Source organism: Condylostylus longicornis, unplaced genomic scaffold (genome assembly GCF_029603195.1).
Source record: "Condylostylus longicornis isolate FDR11 unplaced genomic scaffold, ASM2960319v2 ptg000040l, whole genome shotgun sequence".
NCBI classification, from domain to species: Eukaryota; Metazoa; Arthropoda; class Insecta; order Diptera; family Dolichopodidae; genus Condylostylus; species Condylostylus longicornis.
In genome coordinates this window covers 2,425,808-2,450,467 of record NW_026578009.1, presented here as the reverse complement: position 1 = coordinate 2,450,467, position 24,660 = coordinate 2,425,808, and the positions used below count along the sequence as shown (strand labels likewise).

Here is a 24,660-nt window from a genome sequence, read left to right as displayed (position 1 = left end):
ATTTAGAAAAAAAATTTGTTAAGAATTACCTACAAATTTAATGTCACATTCATTGGAAACAATCTGATATTAAACATTTAATTTGCCAAAACATATGATTTTTATTATAAATATTTTAATTTTTTTTTTTGTGTAATATAATTTTTTATAAATTTTTACATCTAATATACTTATGTATGTAAAAATGTAATATGTGTATGCATGAATATAAATGGAAAACTAACAAACAAACCACAAAGCAAACAATGTAAAAATTGCGAATAAACATGTAAAAAAAAATAAATAATAAATTTGTTATAATTTTTGTTATTTAAATATAAGAGTAACACTAATACAAACATAAATACATATATAATACAAAAAAATAACGTAACATAAAAGTGAAAAGAAAAAACACAAAACAAACAAGAGTACAAGTAATACACAAAACAAACCAGGAAAAAAAAAAGGAAATTTTAGAGAAAAATGGAAAAAATTCTCTCATCGGATTAAATAATGATATGATGATGATGACGAAATATTACTATCAGCAGTGCCATCACCGTTACGGCGTTACATTATTCAAACGTAATCGTAAATAACAACAACAAGAGTGTGTGGAATAAAAGGAAAACAAAAACAAACAAAAAATAAATAAATTTTTTGAATTTTTCCTTTTTATTTTTTTTTCTTCTGATTTTTTTCTTTTTGGGAAAATGATGAAAGGTTTTTACAGTTAATTGTTAAGCATATTTTTTTGTTACATAAATAAACACAATATGTGTATGTATAATGTATTAGACATACATACATACATGTGGAAAATTTTGAACATCTGCAAAATTTAATAATTTCTAAAGTGGTCAAAAATTTTTATAATTAATTTTATCTAAATCATTAAAAATATTCAGATTTTTATATTAAATATTCTTCATTTTGCGTATTACATTAATTTCAGAGCGTGTGTCCTTAAACTAAAATTAAATTAAATTTATCCAACAATAATTGTTTATTCTCAGCAACATTTAATCCCTTTGTAATTATTACTCTTCACAATGCCTTTATTATTATTACTCTTGCATAATATGTATATATATATATATGTATATGTATATAGGATATACACATAAATAACAATTGGTACTAAAGTTCTTTCTATATAAAATATCTTTAACAGCTTCGAAGCTGCTGAAGCTAGAGCAATGTTTTGTTCCCAATTTTTTCCCAAAGTTAATTGATCTACATAACGATAATAACTGAAAATTTTGCTCAAAATATTAATTATCTCAAAAAATTCCATTATTATCTCAAAAAGACAACCTTATACTCGTATATATATGAACCGTTTTTAAAATTTAATATTGTTTTTATTTGTATTAAGCAGGTATTGAGGCCAGTATAAGTAGGACATTTTTACACGGATTATTTATTATATTTTTACAAGGGAATTTTTGTTTGTGAATATGGATTACATGGATCTGGGATGTGATCCTTATAATTTATATCCGTACGAAAATATTTTCTTAATATTTTTGGTCTCGTTCAAATACCGTGAAGAATCATGTAAAATTTGTTCATTAACTTATTATGAACAAAAAATTGTACAAGAAATGAAAAAATTGCCCATAAATTGTTCTTCACATTGCTTTATACTGTAATCCACATATTTACCAAATATTGTTTATATTGCGATACTAAATGCAATCTTCTATTTGAAACACACAATCACAAGAACATATATAAATAAGTATTGTGGCTATTACACTAATAATATTAACTCAATGGAAATTTTTTCATACAACTGCAGAATAAATGGTACTTTGCATGAGGTTAATTTTAATTTTCAATTTTTACCATTTGGATTCAATGAAACAGATTCCCAGTTGCAAACTCATCTGCAATTTCTGAATTCTTGTTTTAGTCTCCAAGTAGTGTAAGTTTGTAATATAAACAAACTCTTGTAGTTTTTAATTTGTTGAACTTAATAAATTTTACAATTTCCAAAACTTGGCTTTGTGAGGTGTGCTATTTTTTCTTTTGTTTTACGATATCTATGTAATATATAGAATTGATCAAATTTTATTAAATTGTTATTCAGATCAAGAAAAAAAAATTTTGTCAATAATTCTTTGTTTTATTCAATTTTATTCGAATTTCAAAAAGAATAACGAAATTTTCATGATGTAATGCGTGTAACACATAAAACCAATACAGATGCAATATGTTACCTAATTCTACCTGTAGCTTCGTTGTAAATAAAATTTCAAGTCTATATAAAACTTTAATTTTTTTTACTCATAATAAACTTTATTGGTTTTTTTTTATTTTGTCCCTGTTTTGGTCCTTTTTTCTTATTTCTTCCTTAAAGAATTATTGACTATACAATTAAGATTTTTCAATTGATCGACCCAAAATACAAAAACCATACATACCGTCAATTATTTATTGAATTTTTTTGGATCATTTATTCCAAATACTTACAAATAATTCTTAATATTAACCTTTATTATAATTCCATACAAATTACAAAATAATCTTTTTTTCTTTTTTTTTTATATAAGCTCTATGATATTTCTATTCATTCTAAGGTAAAATAAACCAAAATTCCTGTGTACGAATATATAGAATAAGAAAAATCGAAAAATTTTTTAAAAAATTCCGTTTCAATAAAAATTTAGGACTATTTGAAAACAGAAAAACAAAAAAATAACAAAAATTTTTGACCCCAAATACAATAAATGAATTAATGATCCTTTAAAATTAAAAAAAAAAACAAAATATCAATTTAAAATAATAAATTATTGAAATTTTATATTGAAAGCAATGGCACGCCTTATTAGTTATAAAATTAAGGATGAAAATCGATATAGCACATTTAATAATGAATTTTTACAAAAAACTAATCAAAAGAATAATGAAAACGCTGAATCAATATTAAACTCCAACATAAATAATCCAAAAGATACAAATAATAAAAAAAATTTGGTGAAAAAACATAAAAAAATTTTAAAATTTACAAAATCATCAAATTCTAATAATACACCTTCTTCATCATATAATGTACCTGTACATCATACAATAACATCATCAATGACTGGTTCTTTAACACGTGGCAGCAGTATAACAAGCAATGATCATTTAATTGTAAATGATAATTGCAATGATATTAAGAAAAAATATCAAAGGAGAAAAAATATGAAATTTTTTAAAAAGGATATTAAAACTTCAAAGGATACAAAAAATAAGAAATGTTATAAATTTTTTCATTGGAAACAAATTTTTTGTTGCTGTTTTATAAATAAGAAATCCAAAAATTTTAATAAATCCAGGTGTGCTATTCTTTATACTAATACTAAATAATTATATATGTATATGAAATATATTAGAATTCTCGTACAAAATAATTAAAAATACAATATACTCGTAATAAAATAATTAAACATCGTTAATTAAAAATTATAAAAAAATCTTTTTGCAAAATCAATTAAAATTCAACAATTAATTCAATATTGCTTAGTTCAATATTGCATAAACTCTTTATGGTAATTTCTATTTTTTTTTTTTCAAATATTACCCAGTTTTATTATGTAATTATTGCAAATTACAATAGCAAATCATCTCAAATGAGAACCAATGAATTATATTACTTGCGTTCAAAACGTTTTTTCAATTTATCCACTAAAAATATTTAAACTTAACATGAAAATCTTATATTTCTAATTTTGCAAAAATGGTAAAAGTATATGAATGTAGTTATCTAATACATTTACAGTGGCACCCATGTAATTTTGTTGCAAAACAGTGATTCTTGTTATGAAGTTCCGTCTATATACAGTTGGGTAGTATTCTGTATTAATTTTATTCTGCCGATGCTACAAGCTTGCTTTTATTAAATAACATAAATAAATAAGAATTTTATTTAATAAAAATCCCGGCATTTTTTCCTATATATAAGGAAAATTGAAATAAATTATTAAAATATCAAAAATTTATTTTAAATCAAATCATATATAGACGGTAAACAATATTTAAAATTGATTTTCCATATACACATTTCTTGTAACATTAAAAATTATTGAATTAAATTCTTTTGATCATATTTTTAATTTTTATTTTTAATTCGACAAAGAAGCAAAAAAAAATAATAAATTTTCAAAGTTGAAAGAAATTTCTCAAAACTCTTCATAAAATTGCATTGAACGCTCGACTCCATTCTTTAATCAAAAATAACATCAAAGATAACGTAACTTTGCTCGTTTAAATAATTTTTTTTTTAAATCATTTCCGACAATGTCAAACAATATGACGTGCTACATGTTCACATATGTAATTAAATTCACTTTACATGCTGTAAACTTAATAAACTATACATACATACACATTTCATATAATTAAATTTTAAGATTTCAACCCCGTAACTATTGAAATTGGATCCAATTGAAATTGACATTGATAACACACACAAATACAAATACAATGTTATGATGAACACATTTATTACATATATATTACCTAAATTACACTAAATGTACTTGTATATGAAAATAATGTCCTTTTTTTTTCTCCTTAAATTCTTTTTCTTTATTCACTCTCCAAAAAAAAAAAAAAAAAAAAAACTACATACACATTTGCACAAACTTTCAATATCACTTCATATATATGTCCATATATATATTGTGGTATACAAAAAATATGGAATACATTTGTATAGAAAACGAAAAAAATATTTTGATTGCCATTTAAAAAAAATGTGCTTTTCATCCTGTTATTCTTGCTATTGTTGCTGTTCTCACTTCAAACGAAATCCCACTGGCAATGATAACGATGATATTGATGATGATGATATTGATGCAACTGTTGCACAATACAAATATGAAATGAGCTTAAGGCAAGATCCTAAAATTTATTTTCAATCTTTCAATCAATCAACATCATCATCATTATCAATGACATCAGGAAGAAGAAATAATGATATTGCTATAACAAATTTAAATGGAAATTCAAAGGATGATTTTGTTACAATACATTTAAATGATAGAAAATCACCTAAAATATTACAGAATCAAGAATATAAGAATATTAATAAAAAGAAATTATGGAGTTGGGATGACAGTCTAAAATCAAATTCAGATAGATTTCTTGAAACATTAGAATATGATGAAGAATATATTATTGATGGTGAAAAGAGTATAAAAAGAAAATTAAGATTACCAAGGATAAGAGAAAATATTTCTAAAAGGAAAGGTAGGAATATTGAGAACATCATATTTGATTTATTGTTTTTTTTTTTTTCATGAGTGTTGCTTCTGTACATTTTTTATGCTTTGTTAAGTGCATGAAAATTTTATTAATCGAGAAAATATTTTGTATTTTATACAATAACAAAAAAATGTATACTCGTATAAAGTTGGGTCTTAGTCTTAAAATTGGTAATATTTTCTTGAATAATTTTTGAATTCTATTAAAGAATTCATTCTATTAACGTGTTTGAATTCATTAAATAAGAAAATTAAATCAATATCATAAGAGGTATATAGCAGCTCATTAAAAATTCAGATACTCTCTTACAAATATTTTCCTACAAGTTATTTTATAGTCCGCATATATTTCTCACAATTTTTCCGATTATTTACCTTTTAAATTGTATTTTCATTGAACAACTGGCAAATATCAATTTATATTCTCAAAAAAATAAATTTACTAAATAATAATGATTGTCTAAATGAATTAAATCAGATAAAGAAATTATAAGTGGGAAAATTAATATTTCCTATATCTATTCACACATTTGCAAACTATGATTGAAGTTGTGATCAAATTCGATTGAGTGGATTTTCTTTAAAAAACTCAAAACAGTTTTATTTAAACAAAAAACAGAGTACTTACATTTTCTTTTATTTTCATATATAACATATTGCATACGTTCAGGAGCAAGAACAAAAATGGAAGAAGTATTGACAAATAGAAGACTACCGAATATCAAAAATTTGTAAAGTTTTTGGGGAAGATAGCTTTAGGTGAAAATAAAAAAAAAACTGCTGATTTTCACGGTGATTTGTTCATTTCTATATTGTTCCGTGACCATTGGTGCAGTGGTTATGGCACCGGTTCTTTAAACCGTTTAAAATTTGAATAAAAAAATATTGAATAGGGAAGCTCTTATGTTTATTAAATAATTTTTTAATAATCTCTTGCGATTAATTTTTACCAATAACTTTTACAAATAATTCTGCCTAATTATACTTAATATTAGGTAAAATTATTGGTGATCTTTTAACATTCTTGAAAAACCAGTAGTACACATTTTGTTACTGATTTGCTGTATTGCCCACTATATTATTTAACCAAGCACACTACAAATTTTTAATTCTAATTAAAGTAGAAAAACATAAAAGTTATGTAAAATTATGACAATTATTATAAGGTTTTTAGCATTCAAAACTCAAAAAAAAATTAATCATCTGCTACAATACGTTTACGCCAAACACAACACAAAACAATTTATTTTTTTAATTTAAAATTAAATAAAACGAGTTTTGTTCTTCTTATTCTTCTCCCATATAAAACTACTAATAGTATACTCGTATATATTAAAACAGACAACGTACACTTCTTTAAAAGCTCATTATACAAGCTGTTAAATACAAATACACATAAGAAATATGGCAAAATATTTAATTAATTTTTTCAACATTTAATTTTAATGTTCATAAAATTGAAGATGATAAATATTGTTTTTTTTAATATTTGAACTTGAAATATTCGACAAAAATAAATTAAAACTATTTTAGTTTTTATTTAAAAATAGCTATATACAACTCTAGCTAAAATCGTTTTATAAATAATGTGCCTACACATCTGTTAAATTTTAATGGTTATTGAATGTAAAAAAAGAAGAAACATTAAACCTTGTTTTTCAGCATAAAAATTTTACATTTTTTTTTTAAAACAAAAAAAAATGTATGATGGGGTAAACACATAGCCGATTTAATCGTCTACTCTATGGATTAGATTCCAATGTTTTGGCTAAAGGATTACGATTATGGATCTTATAGGGTTACTATAAGATCCATACATTAATCTTACTATTAATGTATGTATGTATGTCAAAAAATGTAAATTTGTTATTAGTAAACATCTTTGCTTTTGAAGTTCGATTTGTTGAAAAGTATAATAGTTAGCTTCCTTGACAAACAAAATTCAGATATTAAATTTCAAGAAGTTTCAAGTGACTATTTCGTTGTACGTAATCGAAAATATAAAACTGGCCCCAAGTAAATGTCCAGTTTCTAAGCCCTGATTTCCTTATTTTTTAGTTCATCCCTTGTGGAATATAATGCTTCAATGATAACCATTGATTAACTTTCTATATATACACACACATTAGCTTAACTATGAATTAGCTAACTAATGAATTTTCAAATTATTGTCATTTATTGAATTGAAAATATTGAACGTCTAGAAATTTTAAGAATGAAAAAAAGATTCAACAATAAAATCGGTTCAGTTGAATTTGAGTAAACAGGAGTACACATTAATGACCGATTAATCGCCAATATCTTATCAAAAATAGCTATGTCTCCACTTACATTTCCGTTATGTGATATTTGATACCATTATAATATCTCTCTTATTTTATATAAGGTGTTTGGTAATAATAAATTAAATTAATGTTTGTGAATAAATCTATGTCTTGAAGAACCTAATTTGTGAAATACGGGTTTTGACTTAATTATGAGTTTAGATTAAAGTTACAAAAAATGTTTAGTTTTTTAAAATTTTGACGATTATTTTCGAATAAATTGAAATGCATTAAGTAATAATGGTAATATAGATTAGACCATACGGAATTCGAAATTGTGATAAACTTAGGAACAAACTTAACTTAGGCAGTTATTTCTTGCAGTCACAAGAATAGCACAATTGTAATAAAAAGTGGCAGTATCTGGCATAGCTATATTGCTCTAGTTTTACGAAATATTTTCGTAATTTTCTAATATTGTCATTTATTGAATTGAAAATATTGAACGTCTAGAAATTTTAAGAATGAAAAAAAGATTCAACAATAAAAAATTAAAGACAGAAATTTTTTAGGGTGAAAGCCTAAATTTCTTAAAACGATTTTATGTTAAAGACTATTTTAGCAAGCACATTTTGTATTGGTTATTCCAAAATATGAAAAAAAAAATTTATAATATTTTCTTCCTGTTCCAACGTAATTGGGAACACTGACTTAATTGTGACACAGTGTGAGGAATGCAAATATTATTGTTTTAAATGTAAACTTCCGCCACTGTAAATCAATTTTTTTTAAATTTTAAATTCATATCTTCAATTTAAATAACAGGTTTGGATTATTTTATCCAGCAATAAATATACATTAATTTACTTACTTATTTAAGGTATTCATTATGCAAAGAGACTATAGCAACCTTTACTTAAAACTTCAGCTTAACAAATGAAAACTAATTTTGTTTTATACAAATATTGTAAAATATGCATTTGTAAAAAAATATAAGTATGTACATATGTACATTTACGTATGTTACATATACGAAGAATTTTCTTTTTGTTATATTGCATATTTTTATGCATAAACTCTACAATTATAATTAACATACTTATAGGACTACAGAAGTTATTACCTACGAATCACTACTACATTACAAATTAATTGTAAAAATTTAAGTAGATTTCTTTTAATTTGCAGCAGATGTAACATCTATAATCTTATATAATCTATATATCTTGGGATATAATATAGATTATATAGGATACAAATGTCAAAATTATTTATTGGTTAATTTTTTGACAAATACTTATTCATTGGGCAAATACGCTTTTATATCTACACTCTTTTTTTACCAATGGAACGTTCGCAATAATATTAATTTTAATGTGAAAACTTGTAATGTAACATTCAATTTTTGATGTACTATACATACTATACTACAATTTAAATGAACTTTAATTAGATCAAAAATTATTATCAAAAAATGGCTAAATCACTAACTTATGTCGTATAACGTAGTTAACGTATCCCAGCAATTCGAACGAAAATGAAATTATATACTTAAATCAATAATCTAATATAGTAAAATCTGAATTTATTTTTTATTCTTAATAATAAAATTTACATTTTTAATATTTTAAATATTAAAATGCTCAACTCTCAAACTTACACAGCACACACTTCATCATATTTATATTTTATTTCCCATGAAATTTTGTCATTTTTCTGATTTTAATTTTAATTAATAACGTAAATATAAAAATTATGTATAGAAATTACAATAATTATGATTTTATTTTTAAAAAATAATTTATTTACATAGACATAAAATCTTTGAAAACAACTAAAAAGCACGTATTTAAATGGCATACAATTTAGTATTAAATACAAAAACAATATCAAAAATGAAAATAAATAACAAAGAAAAACAAAAACAATATAAAAAACATAAAAATGAACACATAAATGAATTTTTGTCATTTTTTGCATAAACAAATTATAAAAGAAAAAAAGTATCCTTTATCCTTTTCGGGAAATAAATTAACATTAAATATTTTTACAAGGATTCAGTTTTCTTTCTCAATTATTTATGTACAATGATTATATGTATATATAATGGAAAGTGTGGAAAACAAAAATCGCGAAATATAAACAAATAAATTGTAAAAAAAAAAAAAAAGAAAAAAGCCAAATAAGGATTTTTTTTAAGTATTGTTTTACACTCCTTTTCTTTCATACAGGATTTAATTACATACTCAACCCTTTCTTATTAAGCAAAAATGACAGTTTTATTAAAAAAAAAAAAAAACACAAAGAGGAAAGCAATATAAAAAGCAAAGCACAGCTATTAACGAAAAGCAATACAAAGTAATAGAAGAAAAAAAAAAGTGTGAATTTATTATTCTCTTTCATTTTCTTTTTTAACCTTATTTATTCTATTTTTTTTATATTATCCTTTTTTTTCACCCTCATCTACTTGTAAAACAAAATTTATGCTGATATGCAGATTAAAATAGTGCAGAAGAAGGAACAAATAATTATGTACGATTTTCTGAGATTTTCACCCTTACACAATCAGTTTTCTCTTGAATTAAGGTTGAAAACTATAGATTAAAATTCATTATGAAAGGAATTTCCTTAAAAGAATGTCATTCTTTACAAAGCTGATTTTTAGATTAAGAATAGTGTTACAATATGTAAGCGAAATCAAATGTATTAATCATAATATTAAGAATAAAAAAATCTGATGTGACCAGCACAAAACTGAACCCAATTTATATTATCTGGTTTATAGTGAAAGTTTTACAGAAGATTATTTAAATGTGCTTTAAAAACACTTTTTTCACAATTTTAAAGGTACTAGTCAGCTTTAAATTAACATTCCTCATCTAATTCCCTGAAAAGTTCTCCAGTTAATTTCGTTAACAACCAGAACTCAAATATTAAATTTCAAAAAATTCCATCAATCCGTTCCGTAGGTATGGCAAAAAATCTAAAATCGAAAAATGCAGGCCGAATTTTAATATTAAATTTCAGGAAAATTGGTTGATAATTTCTCTTTATATATAGAAAAATTTAAAATTTGGTCGCAAAAAAATCCAGTTACCGAGACGTGATATATCGCAAAAGTTAATCAATTCATGAAATAGCAGAAAAAAACTGATATATAAAATTTCCTCAAATTCGGTTTTCCTGAACTTTAAATACGCGAGTTCACACGCTGGCAGGCAGACAATCCGACAAATTTACAGACCGATATCTCTTTAAAAATAGTTTATTTACACTTCCCTGCTATGGAGAATGTGCTCTCTCAAGCAAAACTTGACATTCGAAATTTGGTGCCATCCACATGATCTCCCGTATTGTATTCAACGTGGTCGGTAAGAACCGAATTTGAAAAAGGTTTTAAAATTTTTAATAAATTCGAATTAAAATTTTTAAATCTTTTCAAGTGCAATGGTGTAGAGCGTTTAAACATCTCACGTAGAAATAATGAGTTTAAAGTTTATTTAAAAGTAAAAAACCTAAAAGTTGCTTGTACTCCACGATGTAGCAAAATAAAAATATGAAATCACTGACTATCAATTAAAATTTTAAAATTAATTTCACTTAAATGCCGGATATTAATGATTATTTACTTTTTTTTTACATATACACTATACTTGTATATAATCATATATTTCTACACAATTATTTCATTTCTATAAAATCAAAATATTCTTTTAAAGAAATATGACGTATGAAGCTTTAAAGCTTTATTAAACAAATAAAATATTTATTTAATATTTATATTTAATTGACTAATATCATTTAGAAATAATACTAATACAAATTTTTACCGACCGCATCGCATACAATAAGGAAAGTGATGTGATCACACCAAATTTAGCATATCGAATTTTCGGCCGAAACATGTTTCTCCATGGTGGGGAACCGTAAATAAACATTTTTACATTTTTTAGCATATCTAAGAAATTAATTGACGGAATTTGTTGAAATTTATTTTTTAAATTCAGCTGGCTACCAAAAATTACTGACAATCATTTCAGGGAATTCGGACAGCATAAAGCGAAACTATACTAAATTTCGCTAAGTTGCGAATTCACATTTTTCTGGGTACGTTAACCAAAAGCTGACTATAGTGTCCTTAAAATTTGAAAAAAGTATTTAAAAAGCATTTTCACAATCATATGCAATTTATCTATTACGACAAATTAGACAATACACCTTGCAGTCGGTTTAGTGCTGACCACATCAGATTTTTATTATTTAATATCGATTTCAATTTATATACTTAAAAATCTTAAAATTTCTTTAAGCGGAAATCGCAACATTAACTATATATTCAGTGTAGATGCAATTAAATATTAACCTTTTTACAATATTCGTTTGCTTACTATCATTAAAATAATACTTCTGTGTTAATATCAAACAAAGAATGCACACACATGTATGCATATGTATATGCATGTATGTGTCGAAAAAATGTTCGAAGTGAAAACTAATGGAAATTAAATAAAAAAGAAAATATGAAAGGATTCACTTGTTTTTTTGTATTTTGACATGCAATTAAGCATAGAACAAAGGTAAAAGAGGGTGACGATGATTTTTTTCGCGTATTTAATTTTTGTTATTGTTTTTCAGCGTTTATTTTAATGTAAGACACTTCGTGAACCTTTGTTCTTTATATATTCAAAATGGATTATACAATAAGGAAACAATCAATAGAAATTGAATATTCAAAAGATGAAGATCGTTTATGTTAAAATTTAATAAAAAATTTTGATTGTATACATACAATGTAAATTTTTCATTACAAATATTTTTATGATATTATACGTATGTGGGCCATTTTGACATTTTTCACAAAATACAGCCTATAATTAAATTAATATATCATATATTCTACTTTCAACTACGTAACTTCACTGAGATATTTCAATTTCTAGCACCAATCTATAAAAAGACCATAAATTCTTCTTAAATTCTACATATTTTTCGTTTCAAATTATACGTAATAATACAATTTTCTACACGCCGTATATAGGAACACAAACCCTGCTGTTAAATTTGACTTTTATTTTACAATAAATTTTAAAAAATCTGTATAATGCTTTCGTTAATATATTATTTTCAGGTACTGTTAATACTTTTTACCGACCATTTTCCATACAATAAGAGAGATTGTGTAATAGCATTCTGTCAGTCTACTGGGACTCATAGACCAGCCGTTAATGGCCATAATGTGATGGCTTTTTCTACGTGGCCATAATGTGATGGCTTAAATTCAAACGGATTTATATTTTTGCCTTTATTTAGAGAAATAATCAACAGTTTTAATTTAATATTTTAATTGTGGTTGATAAAACAATGGACTAGCCAATTTTTTTTGGAAACATTAGGGGTTGAAAATCAAATCAAATTTTATATTTATCACCATCATATCAATGCAATTGATCAACATAATTTTATAAAATTTAATATTTTAGTTCCAACAAAATTAGCAAAAAATTTTTCAGGGAGCATTTTCAAAATCTTTTTGAACTCTTACCCTCCAACCATAATAATATAAAAATTATAAGGGATTTTTTAATTTAGTTATGTGTATATGCTGTTCACATCAGATTTTGGTTTTTGTACAAATGGATTGAAAGCTCTTATAACCAATATTTCATGCAATTTAAAAAGTACAACTGATATTTATTATGAATATGAAATTACATTGTATTTGTTGATGTACGTAGTTACTAGGGTGTCTATAAGTAGTTAATTGGATTTGCTTTCGTTTTTTTCTCTTTTCTATTTTGAAATGACCAATGTAAATTTTTTTTTTTAAATCAAATTCATAATGACGTTTCAAATTCATAAATGTACTTGATCAATAATTTGTGCATGGTATTAGAAAGAAAATTGTATTTTAGTTACATAAAAATACATATGTAATACCATTGCATACGGTTTTTATTGATTTTATATTGTAGCTTGCAGCTGAATAATATTTATTTATTTGTAAAAAAAAAATAAGTCCATATAGGGCATTTTTTTGTTAACTATACATGCCATTGTAATTTTGATCGCCTAAAAACTTATGAAAATTTGTAAATGTAATTTTTCTGAAAAGATTATTCTATAATAGAAATATATCGCAGGAAATATTGGAAGAATAACCTCATGCCTAAAAGCACAATCTAATATTTTCCGATTGCTTCGCGTGCAATAAAGTTTTTTTATTGTATAACTGTTTAATAATAATATTTTAACTGCTCAATAAATGTTATTTCTATGATTTCTTAAATTGTTAACTTTCGATTTCGAAGTTGAAATTACTGTCATGCATCCTAATACAACTGTCATTCTTGCCAAATTTTTGGCTTAAAAACTAATGATAAATTTTCGGTCAATTGAAGAACAAATTACTGTGACAATTAGTGACGTCCATATTATAAAAACCAGGTTAACTTTAGCAAAGTGTCATCTTTCACATCGTTAACGCGAAAACTTTGAAGACAAGTGTTCAATTTCATATTGTTAAAATACGGACAGAAGACAGGAGCCTCCGTGAATTTTGTTTGATGGAACAATGTTTTATGCGAAAATGCAGATTTATTAATGTAGAAATACGTAAATAAATATAAAGAAAAATGTGATGTGGTCAGCACATAAGTAACGGCAATGTATATAGTGTCTAATCTACAGCCTCAACTTCTTTACAATTTTAAAGACGCTTTTAGTTATGATACCTGGCAAAATGTAAAGTCGACTCCTAGTAGTGTTTCACTTTTTGCTAACTGAATTTTCTAAAAAGAAATCCGAAATTTGATGCCATCGCAATGCCTCCCTTATTTTATAGCTTCTGGTTATCAGACTACAACGTTACCCACCAGGCTTCAAAAATCATCCAATTTTACATTATATATTATATAAATATACTTCTCAAGTGTCAAAAAGTGAAGGCACTTCAAGAAGGGCTAGAGACATGGGTTTTGCAGTAGGCTCCAAGAAAAAGCCAGAAAATAAGCAATAAATATGACATCTAATTTTTTTCAGTTTTAAAATTTTAAATTTTTAGTATTTTGAAATGCTATAAATATGTATTATACAATTACATTATAAGCATATGTGTATATGTACATATAAATATTAGGAATAACGTTAAATTATAATTCATAATTTGCTACTCATATCATAAGAATTGCTACTCATATTATTAAAATGACATTTATTCTCCTAAACAAATATTATAGTTTCTGTAACTTATATTATACAATATGTATGTATGTACATAAATATTAATAAAAATAAAAATTAATATTACTCTTCATTAATCAAATTTTAATTGTTTTTTTTTTTTATTTTTAGAAGAAGCTGCAACAAAATCTAATGTTGATATTAGTAATTCACCAATAATAGGAGCAAAAAGTAAAACTAGTACGAATGCTAGTCCAGTAGCAACTCCAGGTTCTGCTTCTAGTGATCCATGGCCATCTCAATCAGATGAAGATATTGATCGTTTAGTTGCTTTACATCAAAATCGCAATAGTTTAAGTTCATTAGGGGTAAGTTATTGTAAAAATTATAATATAAATAGAATATAAAAAATTTTTATAGTGTATAGTAGCTAACGTACTGCCCTATTCCCAATTTATGGGAACAAAACTACAAAATATATAAAATTTTTTAAAATTTTTTCATAAAACGAAAATAGAAAAATATTTTATTAATATTAGGTTGATGTTAAAAACTTTTTTTAAAGAAAAACAAAAAGGACATGAACCGGATATTAGATTCCCATTTTTTGGTTTCGTAAATTATTTTTTAAATTTTCATTATCTTTATTTTATTTCTACATACATACATGTATAAAAGTATAAAGAAATGAACAATTTTGCATTGGGATAACACAATAATCTTTTTAATTTTAAAAAAGAAGAAAGATTGATTTGAAAAAATACTGCCTATCTCAAATGTAAAGTAAAACTTTAAGATTTTATTAAATAAAATACAAACATCAAAATGTAGTGAAATATTTTCCTAAAAATTATACAGATAGAGACGTAGTTTCTTTTTTTAGCTATTGCAAACCAAAACCATGCCTTTTAATTTACAACTTATACAGGATGAGTCAGAAAGGTATAGAACATCATATACCATTGGTTCAAAGATCAAAAATTGGTAAAACTTTTGTTCCGGACTAGGTGTCATGTCTGAAGGGTTTCCGAAATATTTTAACAAGTTTTAACGAAATTTCTGTTTGTTATTGGCTCTCAAACAAACAATTTCTGAAAAGACTCGTAAAGGGCTTACAACACAAGCATTCGAAACGTAAAGGGAAACACCAGTATTCGTACTTTATAAATAATGAAATTTTTCCATTTTTTTATTTTTTTTAGTTTTCTCTAACACGATTGTTTTACCCATCTGCCTAAGTTTTGATTTAAGATTAAACGGTAAAAAGTCTGTTATGGTACAGAGGATATAGCACATAAAACATTTCAAAATCAAAATTTTAAAAACCCTAATAAAATGTAATAATCAAAAATATTTTTAATTTTTATTGATTTTAAGTGCTATAATTATCAATTATTATTAATTTTTGATCAAAATAGTAATTCTAAAAGCTGTTCAAATTTTTAGAAACGGTTTTTTTATTTTCGAATCACCCTGCTCATTTTGCTCATTTAAAAAATTCCAATTTCGTAATAATTTGAATAATTTAATAAAAAACAATTTATTTATATAAAATTTCGTGTATTATATATGTATATACGCAAGTGTATATTTATACTAACAAATAGATCTTTGTATTATATGAAATATCTTTTACATTAAATTACCAAAATTTACCTCAGTGGACCAGTGCAAACAAAAAAAAAAATTTTTAATGAAATTATATTTTGACATTTTCTAAGAATTCTAAAATGACTAATATACCCAAATTACCCTCCAACCAAAAAAGCTTCTGTAAATATTTTTGAAACAGAAAAATTAATATCGTCTGTCATTTGATCGGTCTTTTATATTGGAAAGAGGTAGAAAACTTTACTTTCAACAATAATCTGACTTAACATGTTAAAAGAGCAAATCGGACCGTATATTATGAATTCAAAAATATTTTATATAAATTGTAGTTTTAATTTGAATTGAAATTTGCATTAAAAGCAAATTTTTATTCAAATATTCTTGATTTTCCGACTGCTTATTTATGTAGTTGCTAAAAGTAATTTAGAAGTATATTATATTCTTCTATATGCCTTTTACTTAAGTTTATTGAAATTAAAGTTTATTGAAGTTTTATACCAAACAGACATACTCGTAATGATGCACACATTTTCATACATAAAACTTTACTAATTGAAGGAAAACGACACGACACAGGAACGAAATAAATTCAAATATTATTGTCCCTATATTCTCGACACCTTCGACAAAACTAATACTTAGTTTATTCAATTTCTAATATAAATACATTTCGAATTTGTTTAAATATTTTTAGCTGAGGTCAGATTCTATGGCAAGTGTTTATTCCGGAGCTGGTGATGGTCGTTATGGTACAGTTGTTGTAAAAGGACAAGTTGAATTCGGAATGCAATATAATTATAAACAAAGTGCTTTGGAAATTCATGTAGTTCGTTGTAAAGATTTAGCAGCTGTTGACGCTAAACGTAATAGAAGTGATCCTTATGTTAAGGTAAAAATATTTCGAGACTATATTTAATATATCAGAACATTTTATAGATTAATTTAATATACTTATAACATATATTTGCATAAAATTAAAAATTTCATTTATGAATTTTTGATCGTAATTAACTAAATTGAAATATTTCGAATTAGTGCAAAGAGAAATTTATAATTGGCCCTAATACATATTTTTGAATAAAAAATTTTTACTAAAAGCTATACGAGTATATAATATATTTAAATTTTAGGTTTATTTATTGCCAGACAAATCAAAAGGAGGGAAACGTAAAACAAAAGTTAAAAAGCATACACTCAATCCAATTTTTGATGAAGTTTTACGTTTTCATTTACCATTGAGCAGTTTAGAATCAAGACAATTATGGTTAACAGTATGGCATTCCGATATGTTCGGACGTAATGATTTCTTAGGTGAAGTGACAATCAATTTAGCTGGACGTCTTTTTGATAATCCACATCCACAATGGTATCTTTTACAAGAAAGGGTAAATAATTTTATTTTTCTTTTTGAGTAAAAGGTCAACAATTTTATTCATTTTCGTATAATTGTATAAAATTGTATCGAATTGTTTTTGAAATTATTGAATTTTTTTTAACATTAAGATTTTCCCACAACCTGTTCTAAATTTTTTACAAATTTTCAACAAAAATTTTAAAATACGTATTAAAAAAAAACTTTCTATAAATCTCATATTTTTATTTTATACACAATTTTTTTTTTAGAGTGAACCTTTCGATGACATATCAGTATATCGTGGTGATATTATAGTAGGACTTAAATTTGTTCCGCCTGAAAATGCAAATTCTAAAAATAGTTTAACACGTGGCAGTAATTCAAATCTTAAAAAATTTGGAAGTATGAAAGGAAATTCAAAGAATTTTTCAACAAAAGGCCAATTACATGTTTTAGTTAAGGAAGCGAAAAATTTAACTGCAATAAAACCAAATGGAGTATGTGATGCGTTCTGTAAGAGGTATGAACACAAATGAATATAATGTGTATATAAAATTGTTTTAAAAATTACAAAACTAATAATATTTTTTTGTTTTAATTTTTAGTTATTTACTACCAGATAGGACAAGAAGCTCAAAACAAAAAACACAAGTAGCGAAACGAACTAATAACCCTGTATGGAATTATACTTTTGTATATGAAGATGTTTCATTACAGGAACTCGCTGAAAGAGCATTAGAATTAACAATATGGGATCATGATAGATTGGCTAGCAATGAATTTTTAGGCGGTGTAAGATTCTCATTAGGAACAGGTGCATATACATAAATTTGTTAAAAAAAATAATTTAAAAACTATTGTTAAGAATAATAATCACATTTTAAAATTGATAAATTGCAAAATTTTCATATATTTAAAGTTACTAGCAAATCACTAAGAAACAAGTTAGGGTAAATCCAAATTGAAAATTTAGTAATGAAAAATTTCTTTCACTTACTATACTTTATTTCGTATACATACATACTTGTATATATAAGTTTCTACACATTTGATTCTTAGAATATAATCAAATTAAAATGTGATTCATGAGCTCCTACAGAATTTATTAAACAAATTTTAACTCAACAATTCAAAAAAAATAAGAAATGTTTTTAAAAAAATTCAAACAATAATATCGCCTTAATTGGTTGACTATGAAGATTGCCGTAATTTATTATGTAAAATATAAATCGGGGAGAAAAATAATCTTCAGTCAAACGAGAGTTTCTTAAATAATCAAAAACTAAGATTTTTAACCTATTCAAAAATTTTTTTCAAGGATATCATGAATACTCAAATCGTTATGAAAATGGCACTATTGTAATAACACAAAAGAACTATTTTATACTTGTGTATGTAAAATATCCTTAAAAAAGAAATCTTCTTTTCGTAGTACTACGGAGTACTAGATTTCACATTTGCAAAAAGAGTTATCTTTCCCTTAATAACTAAAATATATTGTACATTACTTAATTGTACAATGGATTATATTAAAGCCCCTACATGTTTGAAAATTCACCCTTATTTTTATATATATTTACATCTATGTCACACAATTTATGTACAGATATGTCTACAATTCTAATAAATATAAACAAAAATTTCTAAGAAATTCTTTTCAATTATAAATTCACCCCTCTATGAATATAATAATTAAATTATTTTGTCAAAACAATATATTTGGATATATTCATTCAATTATATACAAAAAATTTTCGTATTCATAGATTCCAAAAATAATTACAAACCTGATGAAAATCATAATATTTTCTTTTCCCTTTAAATTAATTAATTTAAGATATTCATAATTTAATTAATTTTTTATTTTATCTATAATTCTATAACAGTTGAAATTTCACGTTCAATTTTTAAAAGAATTTTATGTATTTTAGTTTCAAATAACAAATTTTTAAATAACAAGTACTTTAAATTATTTTGAAACTATACATCAAAAAAAATCTAACATGAATCATCTATTTCTCGAATACTTTATTAAAATATTCCTATAAACCTTCTTCTTACTATAAGATTAACAAAATAATTGCTCAAAATAATTCGTTAAAATAGTTATTAACTAACAGAAATACCTTATTTATATGTTGTCCCATAAAAATTGATCCCTATTGAAAATATTGTTGCAAAGAACTGATATACCCTTAAGATTGATCCTTCACGGAGAAAATTAAGCTATAAAACTTTAATAACTGAAATCTTTAAAAATATAAAATTAGTCCTTAATTATTTTCTAAAATACAATTTGGCTGAAAAATTTTGTTATTTCGTTGTAATTTTCGTTGAGCTAATAAAAATTAAAGTAGTAAAAAATTTCAAAAGAAAAACTTCTTGAAGGGACCCTTTCGAAGGAACAAATAATATTTTACATAAAATTACATTAAAAAATATTAAAATTTTAAATTTAATAAATTTCATTCAGCGCTATTTAAAGGTACACATAATTCGTGAAAAATTTTACGAAAAAGTTGTCAAAAACATTAACAGAATAATAGTGGACATACGAGCATAGAAAAACTTTAATTTCGAAAAAAAAAACATATGATTTATAATTTTGAATTTCATTTGGAGAAATCAATTTAAAATAAAAATGAAAATTTTTTTCAATATTTTTGTTTTTTTAAATTCAAATTAAAATATTTAAAAAAAAAATATTGCAAATTTATACTTACATATTTATTTATTTAATAGGTAAACATTATGGTAAAATTGTTGATTGGATGGATGCAACTGGTAAAGAGCTCTCTCTATGGCAAAATATGTTAAATCGACCAAATTTTTGGGTAGAAGGTGCACTAATACTACGTTCATCATTAGATGGAGTTAGGGCATTACCATAAGGTGATAATTACATAAACTGAAAATTAAAAAAAAAAAAAAACATACAAAAAAAAAACCAATTACTAATATTAAAAATTCAGATAAATAAAAAGTGTCTGTAACTATATACTAATTGTCATATACATACATATATTATATACCTATGTATTATGCATATAAATATATTTATAACGCTTAAAAAAACAGAAAATAATTTCAAATTTAAAAATAATAAAATTTATATATATATATAAAAGTTCTTGTAGATTTTAGAAAATTTTCACAACTAAGCGATGCAAAAAGAAATACTAAATTATAATATTATAAAAAAGTTTCAATTATATAGAGAAAAAAAAAACAAAAATTTTGTTATTAAAACATTAAAATTACACATTTATTATGTAGAAATAAAAAAATAAAATGTATATATAAAATACATAAAATACTACATACAATAAAAAAAAAACAAAATTGTTCGTTAATTATGAAACAAATAAAAATTAACCATTTTCTTTTTCAAAAAATTATTCATCAAATAAAATGAAAGTCTTATACAAAATTTAAAATGAAAGAAAAAAAATAATAAAATTAATTAATACATATATACATTGGAATTTATTTATTTATATACAATTTTAATTAAAAGAAATTTCAAAATAGAATTAATTAAAAATTTAAATGTCAAATATTATAAATGACAATTATAAATACTTTAAATTATATAGTTTGTATAACCATATACTGTCATTAAAATCAAAATAATTTGATTTGATCCACTGCCTAGTTAACATAAGGCACACAAGCATTAAAAAAAATTTTTACAAAGCTAGTGTTACAAAATCAGTGCTGAATTAGTAAAATTGTTCTTTTGAATTATAAAAATTAAATTAAACCCTATTCACATTATTACTTCTATACTAATAAATATGATATTAACAAGTTATAGAACCCGATTATATGTTATCAGATTCACATTGCATTGACATATTTCCAGCTAACATTTTATTCTTATAATTTATTAAAATTATTCTTTTAAAAAATAATAAAAGTTACTGTGTTGTCAACTTAAATTTTTTGAAATTAAATTGCTAAAACCAAAAAAAAACGAATCCTTAAAAACTCCTTTAATTTGACAAAAAAAAAATTCAAAAACAAAAATCCCAACATGTTTTTCTGAAAAATGCATATTTTCAAGGTAACCAAACCGTTGGTATTCACCCAAAAATTGGAAAAAATTTTTAATGTTATCTGAAAACTTATTTTAAATTTTTTTTAAATGTAATATTAGCTAAAGCTGCAAATCCACTATTCAACTGAAATTACCTAAATTAATGACTCTAATACTGCGCTTCCACTATCCAATTTAAACCCTTTAACACTCACATTCAAAGTTTATATAAACTTTATTTAAATTTATACTTTAAAATGGTTTTTTTTAAGGTACACTAAAGATTAAACGCGTTAGAAACTTGTGTTGATGGACTAAATTGAATAATTTTTTTAAAAGGAATAATTTTTTTTTTTTCAGATAATTTTCGTCTTTTGAGAATAACATTTTATTCATTTATATAGTGTGAATACGGTATCCCTTTTATTTATTATTCTAAAAGTTATAAATTTCATACTTTAAATTTTAAAATATTGAAAAATTATGCGTTTATAAAAATACTAAATAAAAATTTAACTATTGTCACTATATCCGCAAATTCTTTAACGTCAAAATTTTGATTTTAGTCTGCAAACTGTCTGAAACTAAAACTTTTACAGACAGAAATGTAGTAAACTTTTTACTCGTAATTGACTTTGAATTTTGATCATCCGTAAACGTCAAAACAAAAAAAAAAATTTTAGATTTAAAATAATTTTATACTTACATATTAAAAATTAATAAAAAAAGTATTTTTTATATTATTTTTAACGTAATGATAGTCACTCAATACATCAAATTTATTTACTGAATTACTACGTCAGACTGTTTGCATGTAAAAAAAAAAATCTACAATTTTGACGCTTAATTGACTTTTTTTAAACGTTTAAGAATTTAAACTTTGACTGAGAGTAAAAACGTAGTAGAGTATCCGTAAACTCAGACAACTCAGATTTTGTAAAATTTGACGTTTAAGAATTCACCATATCTCTACTCAATGCCTAAATACTTTTCATTTAAAAATATTTAATTAATTCTAAATTGAAATTCAGAAAAATGATCACATTATAAAACTTTTATATATATATATATAGAAATATAAAATAAAAACTCTGTTACAATGTATTTAAAAAACAAAAAAAAAAAACAAAACCATTAACAATTCTAAATTTTTTTAGCATGAACAAAAAAAAAATTATAAAAAACTACTAAAATTATCTGTGGTCAAATTGTATTTTTGGTTTATACTTTAAAAAATATTTTATTTATAAATGAAAAAAAAGTTTTTGTAATTAGAAAATTATTATATACCTTTTAGATAAGGTCTTAGAACTTTAGAAAATAAAAAACAATTAAATAAATATAAAAAAAGAGTTCTTTACTATGTAAATCAAAAAATAAAAAACTTGTTTAAAATTCAAATTAATTTTCGAAAAAAAAAAAAAAAATTATGAATGTATGTACATATACATGCGAAACGATTACGAAGAATTTTAAAAATTTTTAAATGAAATTAAAATTATTATAAATTTATAAGCATAAATTTAATTGTAATAAAAAATGAAAATAAAATATTTAAGAAAATTTGTCTAAAATGACAGCATATTTGATAAATCATATTATTATATAAAAAAAAAATTAAAAAGAAAAAAATAAAGATAAAAATATTTGCTGAAAAAAATCAATTTGTATTTTTAATTTATATAGAAAAGAAAAAATAAAATTCAATAAAAAAAAATTAATTAAAATTAAAAAAAAAAAAAACATATTTGTGAAAATGTTATTTAAAATTTATTAAAAAGACAAAAAAATAGAAACTTGTGTTAATTGGTAACGCACACAGTGACAATTTGTTAAAAGGAATGTTCTATATATTATTTATATATATGTACATATACATTATAACACACGTATATAAAATTATGCATTGTAGTAAAATATATTATTACATAAATACAAATGGTATTTAATTATACACATATGTAATTTTCATTTATTTTGCAATTGCAATTAAATACTGCTTTTTAACAGTATTTTTTTTTTTTTTTTTTAAATATTAAGCTCTTCTATACAATATCATTATGTAACATATTATTATTTATATATATATTAATAAAATGAACAGTATAACAAATATAATTACGAATAAAATAACAATAAAATTTATTAAAATTTAATGGTATTTTTCTTTTTTTTTTCCAAGATTTATGTACAATGCGTATTTTAATTTGAAATATCAAAAAATTGAAATCACGGAATCGACTTAAATTTGAACTTGAAAAAATGTGTGTTTGTGTAATAAATTCTCTTCTATATTAAATTAAACTCAATTACATAGGGCTTAATTAGTAAAATTGTTGTGCACATACAACATTTGTAAAAAAAAAAAATACAAACTATTTGATTGCTTAATTTAATTCAATCATACAATTGCAATTACAAGTTCTTGATTATATAAACCTATGGAATACAAATAAGGAATCAAACAGTTGTAAAATTAAAAATCGCATTTCTGTCTGAGCACTTTTAGTTTCATATTCGAAATTATTATTTTATTCTTTTTACTGTTTCGTCAAAGTATATGATTACAATAGTATTCCCTTACCCCCACATTTTATGTACAACTAAAATATTATAGAGAAATTCTTCGTTAAAATTTAGTTTTCAGATCATTTAAGAATTTCTAGCATTTCAATTTGTACAGTTGAGAATACTGATGTATTACAGAAAAATTTCAAGAAAAGAAATCTATTTAACGAACTTCTCTATTTATCGAACAATTATTGTAACATTAGAAAAAATTTATTATTTAATTTAATTTTCCACTTAGTAATCTTCTCTATTCTACCAATAAAATATTTGAATATGATTAGTTGGAAATTTTACCATATATAAATAAACACCCATATTCTGTTAGTCACATCACCTGATGTGATAAGGTATTATTGAAAAGAATTTCGTTTTTCTGTTTAACTTCTAATTTTCAACCAGAAAATT

At 23.4% G+C, this 24,660-nt stretch overlaps 1 protein-coding gene across 1 annotated transcript in view; it reads left to right on the top strand.

Moving 5' to 3' along the window:
• LOC129609669 (serine-rich adhesin for platelets-like) overlaps positions 1-21,621 on the top strand; it is a 138,041-nt gene extending 116,420 nt beyond the window's left edge. Inside the window, exons 9-14 of the mRNA XM_055521754.1 lie at positions 14,855-15,048; positions 16,986-17,180; positions 17,422-17,676; positions 17,915-18,165; positions 18,251-18,459; positions 20,388-21,621. Coding sequence (XP_055377729.1) covers positions 14,855-15,048; positions 16,986-17,180; positions 17,422-17,676; positions 17,915-18,165; positions 18,251-18,459; positions 20,388-20,536 — 1,253 coding nt within the window. The 3' untranslated portion in view covers positions 20,537-21,621. The remainder of the gene's footprint in view (positions 1-14,854; positions 15,049-16,985; positions 17,181-17,421; positions 17,677-17,914; positions 18,166-18,250; positions 18,460-20,387) is intronic.
• The last annotated feature ends 3,039 nt before the right edge of the window (positions 21,622-24,660 follow it).